The sequence below is a fragment of the Eleutherodactylus coqui genome, chromosome 1 (genome assembly GCF_035609145.1).
Source record: "Eleutherodactylus coqui strain aEleCoq1 chromosome 1, aEleCoq1.hap1, whole genome shotgun sequence".
Classification (NCBI taxonomy): Eukaryota; Metazoa; Chordata; class Amphibia; order Anura; family Eleutherodactylidae; genus Eleutherodactylus; species Eleutherodactylus coqui.
Window position 1 is genome coordinate 521,130,942 of NC_089837.1, and position 16,187 is coordinate 521,147,128.

At 51.1% G+C, this 16,187-nt stretch overlaps 1 protein-coding gene across 2 annotated transcripts in view; it reads left to right on the forward strand.

Annotated features, from left to right (window-relative positions):
* The first annotated feature begins 261 nt into the window (after positions 1–261).
* Positions 262–16,187, forward strand: part of NARS2 (asparaginyl-tRNA synthetase 2, mitochondrial) — a 31,174-nt gene continuing 15,248 nt past the window's right edge. For both annotated transcript variants that reach the window (XR_010787610.1, XM_066588248.1), the window contains exons 1-8: positions 262–396; positions 4,437–4,616; positions 9,174–9,283; positions 9,521–9,641; positions 9,889–10,029; positions 13,764–13,844; positions 14,274–14,368; positions 15,205–15,337. Coding sequence is in view for 1 of the 2 variants with exons in the window: in XM_066588248.1 (XP_066444345.1) it covers positions 4,464–4,616; positions 9,174–9,283; positions 9,521–9,641; positions 9,889–10,029; positions 13,764–13,844; positions 14,274–14,368; positions 15,205–15,337 (834 nt within the window). In the remaining variant the exon portion in view is untranslated. The remainder of the gene's footprint in view (positions 397–4,436; positions 4,617–9,173; positions 9,284–9,520; positions 9,642–9,888; positions 10,030–13,763; positions 13,845–14,273; positions 14,369–15,204; positions 15,338–16,187) is intronic.

The following is a 16,187-nucleotide window of genomic DNA, read 5'->3' on the forward strand; positions in this document are numbered from 1 at the left end:
GCGGCCATGTGGGTAAATCCTCCCTCACAGAGTCACAGAGCTGCCAAAAACCATTATTATATTTCTCATTGTTTGTAACACCAAGAACAGAACTACATTTCCCAGAAAGCTTCACTCCATCCGGCCCCGAGCACTTCCGGCCGCCGCACTACCGCCGATGATCCCCGCTTTTCAACCTGATTGGTTGTTAGGGCAGAAGTGTTGCAGGAATTGATATGTCCCCGCTTGTCTCCCGCCCGGCGGCCATCTTTGTGTAGCTCGTCCATTGGATAATACGTTACTTGGGTCTTCAAGACAATGGCGGACGATTCATAATGTCTCTCCCTGAGTTTGTGACTGCTGTCAGAGCTTCCAGCAGGCGACATGTGGGGAGAGACTCCAGAAGTGCAATGTGAGGTGAGGCCGGAGGGGGGCAGAGGGTCACTGGCTGTTCTGGTGCTGAGCTGCTGGGACTTGTAGTTCCCCAGCAGTTCTCTCTGTACAGTTCAGTCCAATACTATAATACATGATAATTCTGGATCCATGACATATAAATACCTGCCCGCGGCTCGTCCACTGCTGCCTGGTTACTGGCGCTAGCTGCTACTAATGTGGCCGCCGGCCTGAACAGAAACCTCACAGCTATTCCAGACTCTGAAGAGTAAATGTCCCCAGGAGAAGTGATTGCTTACCGCCCCTCACTAGAGCCGGCTTACTGCAGCGCCGCGGGGAGGCTGACCGCTGCAACGACATTCACAGTCTGGGAGATGGACTGAAGCCGCCGGGTGATAACTGTGCCGGGTGGGAAACAGACCAGACCCCCCCAAAGTAATAGACACCATACCAGACCCCCTAAAGTAATAGACACCATACCGGACCCCCTAAACTAGTAAGAGACCCCCTAAAGTAATACAAACACCATAACGGACCCCCCTAAACTAGTAAGAGACCCCATAAAGTAATAGACACCATACCAGACCCCCTAAACTAGTAAGAGACCCCCTAAAGTAATAGACACCATACCAGACCCCCTAAAGTAATAGACACCATACCAGACCCCCTAAACTAGTAAGAGACCCCCTAAAGTAAGACGCCATACCAGACCCCCTAAAGTAATAGACACCATACCAGACCCCCTAAACTAGTAAGAGACCCCATAAAGTAATAGACACCATACCAGACCCCCTAAAGTAATAGACGCCATACCAGACCCCCTAGACTAGTAAAAGACCCCCTAAAGTAATAGACGCCATACCAGACCCCCTAAAGTAATAGACGCCATACCAGACCCCCTAAAGTATTAGACGCCATACCAGACCCCCTAAAGTAATAGACACCATACCAGACCCCCTAAACTAGTAAGAGACCCCCTAAAGTAATAGACGCCATACCAGACCCCCTAAAGTAATAGACACCATACCAGACCCCCTAAACTAGTAGAAGACCCCCTAAAGTAATAGACGCCATACCAGACCCCCTAAAGTAATAGACACCATACCAGACCCCCTAAACTAGTAAGAGACCCCCTAAAGTAATAGACGCCATACCAGACCCCCTAAAGTAATAGACACCATACCAGACCCCCTAAACTAGTAAGAAACCCGCAGCCAGACCCCCTAAAGTGGTACAAATGTCATACCGGACCCCCTAAAGTGATACAAATGTCATACCGGACCCTCTAAACCAGGGGTGTCAAACTCATTTTCACCGAGGGCCACATCAGGCTTATGGTGATCTTCAAAGGGCTGATGGTCAGACGGTACAGTAAGGGCCCGTTCACACCAGCGTATCTGCGTACATAATATGCAGTGAATAGAACCCATTGATTCCCATGATGTATATTGTCACACATCATTCGGTTACTGCGCACCCCAATAGGCCATTGAAGTGAATGGACCGCGCTAATACGTGGTGAATGCGCAGGAAGCCTCTGTATTCACTGCATATTTGCGCACCATCTCAGGGGGCCCGGCCCGTCTGCGTTCTTTTTTGCCTACGCAAATATAGAGGCCTAAGCGATTTTCTATTGCACAAATACACAGCGTATCTGTGCGACCGAAATACGATTACACCCGTGTGAACGAGTGGCCCCAGTAAAAATAACGACCCCCACAGTGGACCAATTAGTAATAGTAACCCCCTCAGTAGTAATACCCCCATAGCAACATTAACCCCCCCCTCAGTAACAATAATAACCCCCCTCAGTAATAATAATAAGCCCCCCGTGAGTAATAATAGTTCCCCCCCAACCCATATACTTACCTCCTCCTTGCTGTCAGCGCCGCTACCCCTCTGCTCACGCTGAGCCCTGATGCACACTGACGTCAGTGTGTGCGCCTGGCACGCTTCCTTCCTGAGTCCTCTCCTGCGGAACTGAAGAGCAGGAGACTCAGGGGAGGATGATCCTGGCTGCACACTGACGTCAGAGTGTGTGTGCCGGGATCAGCGCTAACAGTGATTACCAGCCGGGAGATGCGGCACCCCAGCTGGTAATCGCTGCAGTGGTAAGCATCGCGGCGGGCCACATAACATGAGGCAGCGGGCCGGATTCGGCCCGCGGGCCTTGTGTTTGACACATGTGCTCTAAAGTAATAGACACCATACCAGACCCCCTAAACTAGTAAGAGACCCCCTAAAGTAATAGACACCATACCAGACCCCCTAAACTAGCAAGAGACCCCCAGCCAGACCCCCTAAAGTAAGACACCATACCAGACCCCCTAAACTAGTAAGAGACCCCCAGCCAGACCCCCTAAAGTGATAGACACCATACCAGACCCCCTAAACTAGTAAGAAACCCCCAGCCAGACCCCCTAAAGTGATACAAACGTCATACCGGACCCTCTAAAGTAATCCTAGAATGGTATCGTTGGAAGGGACCTCCAGGGTCATCGGGTCCAACCCCCTGCTCAGTACCGGATCACTAAATCATCCCATACAGATGTCTGTCCAGCCTCTGTTTGAACACTTCCATTGAAGGAGAACTCCCCACCTCCTGTGGTAACCTGTTCCACTCACTGATCCCCTCACTGTCTAATATCTAATCTGTGTCTCCTCCCTTTCAGTTTCATCCATTGCTTCTAGTCTTTCCTTGTACAGATGAGAATAGGGCTGATCCCTCTGCACTGTGACAGCCCTTCAGATATTTGTAGACAGCTATTAAAGGAGATGTCCCGAGGCAGCAAGTGGGTCTATACACTTCTGTATGGCCATAATAATGCACTTTGTAATGTACATTGTGCATTAATTATGAGCCATACAGAAGTTATAAAAAGTTTTATACTTACCTGCTCCGTTGCTAGCGTCCTCGTCTCCATGGAGCCGACTAATTTTTGGCCTCCGATGGCCAAATTAGCCGCGCTTGCGCAGTCCGGGTCTTCAGCAGTCTTCTATGGAGCCGCTCGTGCCAGAGAGCGGCTCCGTGTAGCTCCGCCCCGTCACGTGCCGATTCCAGCCAATCAGGAGGCTGGAATCGGCAGTGGACCGCACAGAAGAGCTGCGGTCCACGAAGGTAGAAGATCCCGGCGGCCATCTTCACCGGGTAAGTATGAAGACGCCGGACCGCCGGGATTCAGGTAAGCGCTGTGCGGGTGGTTTTTTTAACCCCTGCATCGGGGTTGTCTCGCGCCGAACGGGGGGGGGGGTTAAAAAAAAAAAAAACCCGTTTCGGCGCGGGACATCTCCTTTAAGTCTCCTCTCAGCCTTCTCTTCTGCAAGCTCAACATTCCCAGATCCTTTAACCGTTCCTCATAGGACATGATTTGCAGACCGCTCACCATCTTGGTAACTCTTCTGTGAACTTGCTCCAGTTTGTCTGTCTTTTTTTTTTTTCATAAGCCCCCTAAACTAATAAGAGACCCCCTGCCAGACTGTCTAAACTAATATAGACGGCAGACCAGACCCCCGAAATATATACAGAGTCCAGACAAAACCCCTCAGACGCCAGATCAGCCCACCCAAATAAATCCCCCCCTATATATGGACCCATATAATTACAGACCCCACGCGGGACCCCCTAACACCCCGTATGTCTTCTTGCTGTCCGTTAGTTCAGAGTATCTGATAATTCAGCGCACAGCCGTCCTCAGGGCGTTTTTTTAACGCGGTTGTCTATGGGACTTTCTTATGTTAACGCATCACAAGTTTTGCGCTTCTGCGATTTTTGTGTGATGCGTTTTTAACATTAGAAAGTCCCACTGACAATCGCATTAAAAAAACACAAGTGGGTGTGAGCCCTGAGGGTGCCGAATTATACTTGTACTCTACATGCGTAGGACGCCCTTTATAGAGGCTCCGCCCACTCTGCAGGCAATAGACACCCTGGCGGAAGCGGACAGACCCCAGTTTGAGGTTGGGCGCTCTCTGTGTCGGTCCCCTGGCGGGTCTGGCTGCACATCGTGGCGGCGTTATAAAGGGAAGCCACAAGTGGGATGTGATTGGTACGTGTTTTCTCGTAGGGACCTTTCATCTGAGAATCCTCCACCATGTTTGCCCCCAGACCGTTGGCGCTCTCCATCCTCGGGCGATGCCCTTGGCGTTGTTGTCGCCGGAAGCACAGTGCGGCAGCCGTCCCGCTGAGTGTACGCGAAGCGCTCGTTGCAAAGGTGGACGAAGGCGCAAAGGATGTGAAAATCCAGGTAATTGTATTTTTCTGTAATATGACCAGAGGCAATGGGGGCAGAACGGATTGTAAACCCCGCTGACTCCGGTCAGGGGTGTAGTGTTATGGAGAACAGGGCCACCTGTACTCCACTAGAGCAGTTTTGGTGAACCTATGGCACACAGAGCCCTCCTTGCTGGCACGCACCACCTTCGGCCGTTCACAACGTCAGTGAATACCGTCAGGGATGCCGCGGCTTCCATGCCTGTATCCACTCAGCGGCGCTGATCCCGCAACACACTGCGCCGTCAGTATGCAGCCGGGATCCTCCTCCCCTGACATCTCCTCTTAGTTTCAGCGAGAGCAGGGGGAGGAGGAGTCCGGCAGCACACTGGTGTCAGTGTGCACCTGGGATCAGCGTCAGCAGCAGCGGCGCTTCCATGAGGAGGAGGGGGTAAGTATATGGGTCTCAGGGGGAACTAGTTCTGCTGGGGCTGCTGTGGGGTGGGTGTTTGTGTGTGTGTCACACCATTACCGCTAGGGCAGCTGTGTGTGTGGGGGGTGGTGTCACCATTACTGCTGGGGCCGCTGTGGGGGGGGGGGGGGGGTGTCACCATTACTGCTGGGGCCGCTGTGGGAGGTGTCACCATTACCGCTGGGGCCGCTGTGGGAGGTGTCACCATTACCGCTGGGACCGCTGTGGGAGGTGTCACCATTACCGCTGGGGCCGCTGTGGGGAGGTGTCACCATTACCGCTGGGGCCGCTGTGGGGAGGTGTCACCATTACCGCTGGGGCCGCTGTGTGGAGGTGTCACCATTACCGCTGGGGCCGCTGTGGGGAGGTGTCACCATTACCGCTGGGGCCGCTGTGGGGAGGTGTCACCATTACCGCTGGGGCCGCTGTGGGGAGGTGTCACCATTACCGCTGGGGCCGCTGTGGGGAGGTGTCACCATTACCGCTCGGGGGGCTATCACCATTACCGCTGGGGCCGCTGTGGGGGGCTATCACCATTACCGCTGGGGCCGCTGTGGGGGGCTATCACCATTACCGCTGGGGCCGCTGTGGGGGGCTATCACCATTACCGCTGGGGCCGCTGTGGGGGGCTATCACCATTACCGCTGGGGCCGCTGTGGGGGGCTATCACCATTACCGCTGGGGCCGCTGTGGGGGGCTATCACCATTACCGCTGGAGCCGCTGTGGGGGGCTATCACCATTACCGCTGGGGCCGCTGTGGGGCGATATCACCATTGCCGCTGTGGGGGGCTATCACCATTACCGCTGGGGCCGCTGTGGGGGGCTATCACCATTACCGCTGGGGCCGCTGTGGGGGGCTATCACCATTACCGCTGGGGCCGCTGTGGTGGGCTATCACCATTACCGCTGGGGCCGCTGTGGGGGGCTATCACCATTACCGCTGGGGCCGCTGTGGGGGGCTATCACCATTACCGCTGGGGCCGCTGTGGGGGGCTATCACCATTACCGCTGGGGCCGCTGTGGGGGGCTATCACCATTACCGCTGCGGCCGCTGTGGGGGGCTCACACCATTACCGCTGGGGCCGCTGTGGGGGGCTCACACCATTACCGCTGGGGCCGCTGTTGGGGGGGTCACCATTACCGCTGGGGCCGCTGTGGGGGGGGGGGGCCCATTACCGCTGGGGCTGCTGTGGGGGGTGTCACCATTACCGCTGGGGCTGCTGTGTGTGAGTGAATCACCATTGCCGCTCTGGGGGTGTCACCATTACCGCTGGGGCTGCTGTGTGTGTGTGTGTGTGAATCACCATTGCCGCTCTGGGGGTGTCACTATTACCGCTGGGGCAGCTGTTTGTGTGTGTGAATCACCATTACCGCTGGGGCCGCTGTGGGGAGGTGTCACCATTACCGCTGGGGCCGCTGTGGGGAGGTGTCACCATTACCGCTGGGGCCGCTGTGGGGAGGTGTCACCATTACCGCTGGGGCCGCTGTGGGGAGGTGTCACCATTACCGCTGGGGCCGCTGTGGGGAGGTGTCACCATTACCGCTGGGGCCGCTGTGTGTGTGTGAATCACCATTGCCGCTCTGGGGGTGTCACCATTACCGCTGGGGCAGCTGTTTGTGTGTGTGAATCACCATTACCGCTGGGGCCGCTGTGGGGAGGTGTCACCATTACCGCTGGGGCAGCTGTGGGGGATGTCACCATTACCGCTGGGGCAGCTGTGGGGGATGTCACCATTACCGCTGGGGCAGCTGTGGGGGATGTCACCATTACCGCTGGGGCAGCTGTGGGGGATGTCACCATTACCGCTGGGGCAGCTGTGGGGGATGTCACCATTACCGCTGGGGCAGCTGTGGGGGATGTCACCATTACCGCTGGGGCAGCTGTGGGGGATGTCACCATTACCGCTGGGGCAGCTGTGGGGGGTGTCACCATTACCGCTGGGGCTGCTGTGGAGGGTGTCACCATTACCGCTGGGGCCGCTGTGGGGGGGTGTCACCATTACCGCTGGGGCTGCTGTGGGGGGTGTCACCAATACCACTGGGGCTGCTGTGTGTGAGTGAATCACCATTGCCGCTCTGGGGGAGTCACCATTATCGCTGGGCAATTTCCTTGGCAAATTCCTCATTCAAAAAGCAGTCAAAATCTGCTCACTGTTCATTTTGAAACGGCCCTGTTTTTGTTTTTTTTTAATGAGGGGGGTAATAATCATATGTCGTGATAAGCCCCGCCCCCTGACATGTTGGCACTTTGTAATAAATAAGTGGGTTTTGGGTTGCAGTTTTGGCACTCGGTCTCTAAAAGGTTCGCCATCACTGGGCTACAGTGTCTGAATATGTCGACAAAATCTTCTAAAGCTTAGCTTAGTGGTTGATCCGTTTTCCATCCTGGCCCTTGGGTTGGTTTAAGAGTTAATACTGAATATTATTGATGATATGAAATGTTGTAGGGGCTAAAAATAAGGTACCCGGTGGGCTAGGTTGGCTGATGTAGTGAATGGGTTAATGCCAGCATCTCAGGTTGGCTAGTGTAGAGAACGGTTTAATGCCTGGTGGTTGAGTGTAGTGAAAAGATTAATGCTAGCATCCCTGGTGGTCTAGTATGTGTGATGGCATTAATGCCAGCTTTCCTGGTGGTCTAGGACAGTGGGAAGGTTAATGCCGACATTCCTGGTGGTCTAGTTTAGTGAAGGGCGTAGTGCTGGTATCCCTGGTGGTCTAGTGTAGGGGAGGAGGTAGAGGGGTTTTCCAGGCAGCGACTGCTGTCTGAGTGGTGATACCCCGGGGTCGGAGCTACTGCTTCAACCCCTGTTTAGTGGCCAGTGCTTGTAATAGCAGGCGCAGCTATTATTTGAAATCAATGGGAAATGTGCCTGCAATTACAATCACCGACCACTACATGGGTCGGAGCAGCGGCTTCTACTCCAACCCCGGTGTATCCTAACACTGACAGCTGGCGCTGCATGGAAAACCCCATTTAATGCCAGCATATGTAGTTTAGTGTGGTAAATGCCAGCCTCCCTGGTGGTTTAGTGTACTTATTAGATTAATGCCAGTTACCTTGATGGTCTAGGGTAGTGAAAAGGTTAATGCTAACATTCCTGGTTGTCTAGTTTAGTGAAGGAATAATGCCGGTATCCCTGGCGGTCTACTGTAGTGAAGTGGGCAATGCCAGCATCCCTGGTGGTCTAGTGTTGTTAAAAAAGATTAATGCCAGCATCCCTGGTTGTCTAGTGTACTGATGGGATTAATGCCTGATTTCTTGGTGGTCTTGGGTAGAGAGAAGGTTAATGCCAGTATATCTGGTGGTCTAGTTTGGCGAAGGGAGTAATGCCAGTATGTCTGGTGGTCTAGTGTAATGGAAGCGTTAAAGGGGTTTTCCAGGCAGCTGCCATTGTCAAAGCTGGGCACAGCGGGATCAGAGCAGAAGCCGCTGCCTTCACCCTTGTGTAGTGGCTTGTACCCATAATTGCTGGCGCAGTTATTATTGAAATCAGTAGGACCCCAACCTGCAATTACAAGCGCCGGCCACTACACAGGAGTTGGAGCAGCGGCTTCTGTTCCGACCCCATTGTATTCTGGCTCTGACAGTTTGTGCTGCCTGGAAAACCCCTTTAATGCCAACATACGTGGTCGTCTAGTTTAGTGTCAGCATCTCTGGTAGTCTGGTGTACAGATGGGATTAATGCCAGCTTCCAGGGTTGTCTAAGGTAATGAGAAGGTTAATGCTGACATTCCTGGTGATCTAGTGTAGTGGAAGGGGTAATGCCTGCATACGTGGTGGTCTAGTGCTGGCATCCCTGATGGTCTAGTGACATGAAAAGGTTAATGTCCCCTTTCCTGGTGGTCTAATTTAAAGAGAAGGTTAATGCTGACATTTCTAGTTGTCTAGTTTGGTGAAGGTATAATGCCAGTATCCCTGGTGGTCTAGTGTTATGAAAAGGTCAATACCAGCATCTCTGGTGGTCTAGTTTAATGAAGGGGTTACTAATATCAGTCCTTGTGGTCTAGTGTAGATGTTAATGTTGTGAAAGGGCTCTGCCTCCATTCATGTGTATGTACTGTCTGGGTAAGTCTATGTGTCTACATCATCACATATCCCGCGCCTCCTCTTCTTACAGGGCTGGGTCCGCTCTGTCCGCTCACAGAAAGAAGTTTTATTCCTGCATGTGAACGATGGCTCATCATTGGAAAGCCTCCAGATTGTAGCTGAGCCCGGCCTAAAAAACAGGTAGGACTTGTGCAGAATCCTAGAATGGTAGAGTTGGCAGGGACCCCCAGGGTCATCGGGTCCAATGGGGTGATCGGGACCTCTGGGGTCATCGGGTCCAACCCCCTGCTCAGTGCAGGATCACTAAATCATCCCACAGAGATGTCTGTCCAGTTTCTGAAGGCTTCCATTGAAGGAGAACTCCCCACCTCCTGTGGCAACCTGTTCCACTCATTGAGTACTTTTTCTCTTGCGCAGTGCGGTCAGTTTCGGCAGTTCGGTAGAGGTCTGCGGAGTGTTGGTGAAGAGTCCCGGCAAAAAACAGTCTGCGGAGCTGAAGGCCAAGGAGATTCGTGTAATAGGAGACTGTGACTCTCAGGTATGCGGGAGGGATGTCGCTGGGTTGCCATATCCCAGTAGTGTCCTCCCTATCTGACATCTCAGTCCATCTTTATCAGAATCTACTCCGTATCTTGTAGATATGCAGCAGTTTACAACAGAAGTACAACTGAGGGGTCCGTCTGACCGTGATGTTTGCCCTCTCCCTCCTCCCTCTCACAGCAGGGAGCCTCACAAACACCCAGGAAAGTAATAGAAGAGATCTAATACATACATTTTTTCTGCAGGATTTTCCCTTTAAAATTAAAGAGCGCCACCCCCCAGAATACGTCCGCCAGCACCCTCACCTCCGCTGCAGGACCAACACGTTTGCTTCGTTACTCCGAGTCCGCAGTGCAGCCACATTGGCCATCCAGCAGTTCTTTCAGGTTTGGATGTTTCTTTGGTCTGGGCGATTGGTTTACATAATCCCTGTTGATTGACCGGCTTAAGGGCGAATGCCCACGGACGGATTTCCGCTACGTGAAACGCATCTATTGAACCTAATAGGCGATGTTCACTCTGCGGAATTCCACAGTGTGAAATAACCCGCAGCATGTTCTATTTGCCGCAGGAATACGCGCGGCCGGCTTCTATTGTAGCCAATGGAAGCCGGCCGTCACGCTATGCTTCCGCTGTCAGTACAGTGAAAGTATTGCGCATGAATAACGATCCCAGCCACCACCGTCCGTGTCATGCGCTGTACTACGCATGTGCTTCAGGCGAGACACGGACAGCGGATCTGGGAGGGGAGTATGGGGTCTTTGCGGGGGGAGGGGTGCCTTGATGGACTCTGCGGCGATATTCTGCTAGCGGAGTCTGTTACGGCCGTGGGCATAAGCCCTAAGGGCCATTTACACGGGACGATTAGAAGGGGAAACGCTGAGCGAGAAGTCCGCGATCTAGCGGTGATCTTGGTCTGCCTAAATGCTCTGCATGAGCGCTAACGACCTTAGTTGTGACATCGGCGCTCATGCAGTCGTTTAGGCGACTCTCATCCTGTCTAATTGGGACATTTGCCAATGATCTTGGTTAGAATCTCCTATTGTTCTATGTATACAGCTCCCATGCGGAGCTATGTACACGAGTAGCAAAGTTTAAACCTTTCCTGAGCAAGGGTCATTTTTAGTTGCTCCCTTTTTTTTAGTCCCCATAATGCCTGATCGCTTATACAGTATAATGCATTACTACGGTATTACATTATACTGTATTATAGGCTGCCTATTACAGTCATGCCACAGGCAGCCCTAGGTGTCTCCAGAAGGTCCCAAGCTGCCATGACACCTGAACGACAACCCCGGCAGTCAACTCTGATAGCACTGTTATGGGCAGGTGCCCCGAGCCCGTCTATAACTGCATGGGGCATGTGTGTGTGTGTCAGGGAGGGCTTCCTGCAGCAAGTTATCTTACGCCAAAGGTTATTGAAAGGGCAAAGAAACTTATTTTAACACATGAAGAGTTAAGTTAAACTTTTCTCCATCTGTGTCTCCATGGTTACAGACTACAAACAAGTTCGCTGTAGTCTGATCCTGCAGTCTTGTGTTCCTCTCTTCCCTCTACCTTCTCTTCCACTGTCTGTTAGGAAGAGGACACAGAGGAGTAACACAAGGCTGCAGGATCAGACTACACAGGACTTGTTTGTAGTCTGTAACCATGGAAACACATAAGACTGCATAGAAGCTGTAGACAAAAACAGAAGGGCATCTGACCCCCTTTTTTTGCAGGATAAGTTGTATTTTTCAGTCGTACCAATTAATGTATTTGAAAACTCTTGAAAATTTCTATGTAGGGTGAAATGGGAAAAAAAGCACAATTTTGTGACTTTTTAAAATTTTTTTTATTATTTTATTTATTAATTTATTTATTGGGGGGGGGCTTTTGTTTTTACTCTGTGGGTCCATACAATTACATAATACCAAACATATGTGGTGTATTCTGTAATACTGCCATAACTTTTCGTGTTTCCTTTGGCGCTGTGTGGGGACATTTTTTTGTGGGGTGAGCTGTAGTTTATATCTGCATGATTTTCGCGTTTGTGCGACTTCGGTCTTGTTATGGGTGGGGGGGGGGGTGTCAGGCCATTTAAATACCATTGTCCATATAGACAGCGGCATTTAAATAGTTAAACTGCTGGGATCTGCATTATGAACTTTTTAGATGCTGCGATCACTATTGTCCTCCATCCGTGGTCTCGGCCGTTAGAGCAGGGTGGTTGTCTAAGATGAGACTCCTGCGCAGCACTTATCCAAGACGGCAGAAAAAACATGGCGCTCTACAATAAGGACCCTGAACGGCCGCTGTAAAACGCGTAAGGGGTTAATATCTGCTTGTCCGGGGTCCATTATGACAGATGAGTCTGAGGAATTACACTGCATTCAGCACTGTGACCACTAGGTGGCGCCGCTTTCCATGAAATGACGTTTTTGCTGAGAGTCAGGATTCTGTTCATTAAATGTCCGTAGAGAGCAAATCACAGAGGGCAAACTAATTAGGAGATTATTAAAGGTTAATCATATGGTGCGACACAGGCGAATATGTGCAACATCTGGGGAACGCAGAGCATTAATGTCACCCTGGCACCAGCCATCTAACATAGTATGGAAGGCTGAAAAAAGACCCCAGTCCATCCAGTTCAGCCTATTACCCCCAATGTTGATCCAAAAACAAGAGGTAGAAGCCAATTTTCACAATTCAAGGGAAAAAATCCTTCCCGACTTCAGTCTGACAATCGGAATAACCCCCGGATCACCGACCCTTCTGGGTAATCAGTGATATAATATGTAATATTGGAACGCTCAAGAAAGGCGTCCAGGACCCTCTTGAACTCTTATCGAATTCGCCCTCACCGCGTCCTCAAGCAGAGAGTTCTATAGTCTCACTGCTCTTACAGTAAAGAACCCTCTTCTATGTCCATCTGTTCCAGACTGCGCCAAATCTACCTAGTGATGTCCCACCCACCCCAGATATTTGGCACTGTGAAAAAGGTAAATTGTCTCTTCAGGGGTCAAACCTCAGGGGAGCCGTAATGGTGGCCATATTGATTCCTAACCAAAGTCCATAAGTAATAGCTAACAGATGTCGGAATTGAACTTGAAAGAAGATGACGACTCGAGGACGTTCACGGAATCACCCATCTAGTAGCGTTGGACTCCTTTGGCCTTCAGAACTGCAGCAGTTTACAGTGGTGCAGTTTCCACTATCATTCTGCAGGAATATCGGCCCCTGCGGACAGGAAGCTGCAGATTAGATGGCGGTGCTGACATGTTCTGACTGGCTGATAGGAAGGGGTCAGCGATTCATGCTGCTTGCACCAAATTCCGCTCTCCCATCAGCATGGAAACCCGGATCCATTAGACCAGGAGATGTTTTTCTGCTGCTCAGTGATACAATTTTGCGCTCTTTTGCCCGCTGGAATCATGTCTTTCTGTTTCTCTTACACACAATGGTGCTGAAACTGGTCGCCTGCTGTTATATCATCCGTGCGGAGGAACGGCGAGTTGTGTATTTGGACCATTAATTGCTGCATCAGTGTTATATATTCGGGTGCTCTTGTTTGTCAGCATCTGTTGGTCAGAATGATTCCTGACATCCTCCTCCGACCCCTTTTGGTGATGAGTTGTTTCCATCCACAGGATCCCCTTTCACTGGATGTTTTTCGTTAATCGCGCCATTCTCTGTATGCTCTCCACAACATTATACGAGAAACCCCCCCGCGGTTAGCAATGAAGCCCCGGCTAGTCCAGCACCGATGACCGGCCTCGTTGGAAGTCACTCCGATCGCTTGATTTTCCCATCTAATGTAGATTCACACTGAAACCGATCCACGGAAAACTTGTCACGTGATTTTATGCCGCACTCCGGGGTCACGGGGAGAATTTCCCCACAGGGAAGGGCCAATCATGAGAGGGCCGGGGGCTTGATAAAAGTTGCCGTTCCGTGTATAGTTACTGTGGATTTTTCCTGATCTGTAATTAACAATGTGACCACAAGAGGGCGCTTGTGTATAAGGAATAATTCACTGTGACTCCTGCTTTAGCCTCTTGTAGTAATGACCTCCCTGTAATGCTACCGCTAGGAGATACGTACTGCTGTGTAATTTTACTCTCTGTCTTTCTGGTGATAGAGTAATGGATACATTCACATCCACACCCCCATAATTACCTCTAACGACTGCGAGGGCGCCGGAGAACTCTTCCAGGTGGAGGTAGGTGCTATTCTTCACCTCTTCTAGTTTCCAAGTGACATTAAAGGGACAGGAAACTTAAAAGTCTCCATTTACTTTGCAGGTGAGAACGATGTATTGTTCCCTGGTTTCAGCCACTTTATGCTGGATAGAGGCCGACTATAATGTGGGATGACTGAATGTGTTCCTATGGCAGCCAGTTAGATGGCATCTTCATTTCCAAAATGGAGTTTGCAATCTAATTGGCTGTTGTGGACGATTATAACATAGGGGGAACTATCCAAACTAATTCAGTGGAGAAGTATAGTAGATGCCAAGTGGATGCCAGACCCCTGTTATGTCATTGATTTGCCCCAATAGGTTCAGGAGCTTTTAGGTGCAGTATTGACAATTCACCACTAGGTGGAGCATAATCTAAGAAACTAATTTTATCATTTCTCCACCTCATAGGCTGCAAACAGAGACCAAAAGGGTGATGGCGGATTTTTTGGGGTCCCTGCGTTCCTCACTGTGTCCGGACAGCTGCACTTGGAGATCATGTCAGGGTAATATGTAGTTCTGGGGTGTCTGCTTCTCTGTAAACTGACATTGGATATCTGTGTATTTGCAAGTATTTTAGAAGACTCCAAGGCTTCAGATACGGCCCTTCACTCCACCTGAGGGCCCCATGTTACATTCAGTGTCTTGTGTTCCATAATTTCATGGCAAGGTAAATGGATATACACTGAATGACCCTTTATTGCAGTAATCAGTCCTTTATTAGACCCCCGGCCCGCTCACGATTGGATCTTCCCTGTACAGTAATCCTCCCCGTGACCTCTGAGAGCATAAAATCACGTGACAAGTTTTCCGTGGATCAGTCTCAGTGTGAATCCACATCAGATTGGAAAATCCAGCGATCGGAGCGACTTCCAACAAGGGCGGTCATCGGTGCTAGGCCAGCCGGGCCTCACTGCCAACCGCGGGAGCAGTTTCTCATGTAATGGTGGGAAGAGTATACCGACAGGGTGTGATCGAGGTAAAGAGGATCATGTCGACAGAAACAGCTCATCACCGAAAGGGGTCAGAGGAGGATGTCAGGAATCGTTCTAATGGGATTCTTAGCGTTTAGATTTGTGCGTTCCCACGCAAGTTTGAATACATGCACGACTGTCGTTGGGTGTAAACGGCAATCCTTCAGTTTTGAATGACTACTTACTGTGAATGGAGGCGGTTAGGGGGAGAACGCTCTCCGGTCCGCTCTGCCTGCATTCCAGCGGCGCTGTGAACGATGCCAGTGATACTCGTGTAACAGCACAGGAGCGGGCATGAATGGGACCACCACTTATCATACTTTTGCCTCATCCAATTAATAATTTCCCCTTCTATTTTTTTTATCTAGGGGGTTCCAGAAAGCCTTCACCTTCGGCCCTACATTTCGAGCTGAGAATTCCCAGGGTCGGAGACATCTGGCCGAGTTCTACATGGTGGAAGCTGAAATCTCCTTCACGGAAAGCCTGGAGGACATTATGCAGGTTGGTGCGAGGAGGGATCGAGTAACCTGTGCCCGGTGTTTTCTCTTCATCCTCTTTTGTTCTTTGGGGGGGGGGGGGTGTTACTGCAACGTAAGGTGTTCAAATACCTTCAACAGCTGTCCGCTCAGTGATTGTTCAGCTGCTTCCCCCATACACATGAACTCAGTGGGTGCTGCGCCTGTAGTACCAATCCGGGCCTCTGTAATGCAGACATCGCTAGCTGCTGCCAGCTACTTGACAGCGGCCCGGTGATCAGCTGATTGGCAGAGATCCTGTGCACTGGGCCCCCGCAGATTACTTATTGAGGACGAATCCTGCGGAGGATAGGTCATCAGTACTAAACATCCCAGCAAAGCCATTTAATGGCCACGAGCTAACTCCAATCATGGCTATTGCTGTCCGCTGTCAGAAACAGTTGATGGCTGACGGGTATGGAACAGACTCGGATCCCAGGCCGCTCCATACACCATTTGCAACCTTATGATGTATATTTACGCTAGGTGGTCAGGAAGTGGTTAAAGGGGCTTCACAGGACTAACATATTGAAGACCTGTCCTCAGGATAGGTCCTCCATATCAGATTGGTGGGGGTCCACCCCTTGAGACTCCTGCCCCTCTAATTAGCTGATTAAAACCCCTTTTACACGGCACAATTATTTTAGGCCAGTGATGTCCTCTTCTTCGGTTACATTGCTTGAGAGCAGCTCAGTCCCAATCAAGTAACTTGGACTGAGCTGCAATACCAGGCACAGCCACTAGGAAATGTACAGCACTGTATGGATTGAAGTGACACCTGAGCTCACGTGAGTGCCACAGTTGCTTCAAACAACTGATTAGCAGGGATGCTAAGC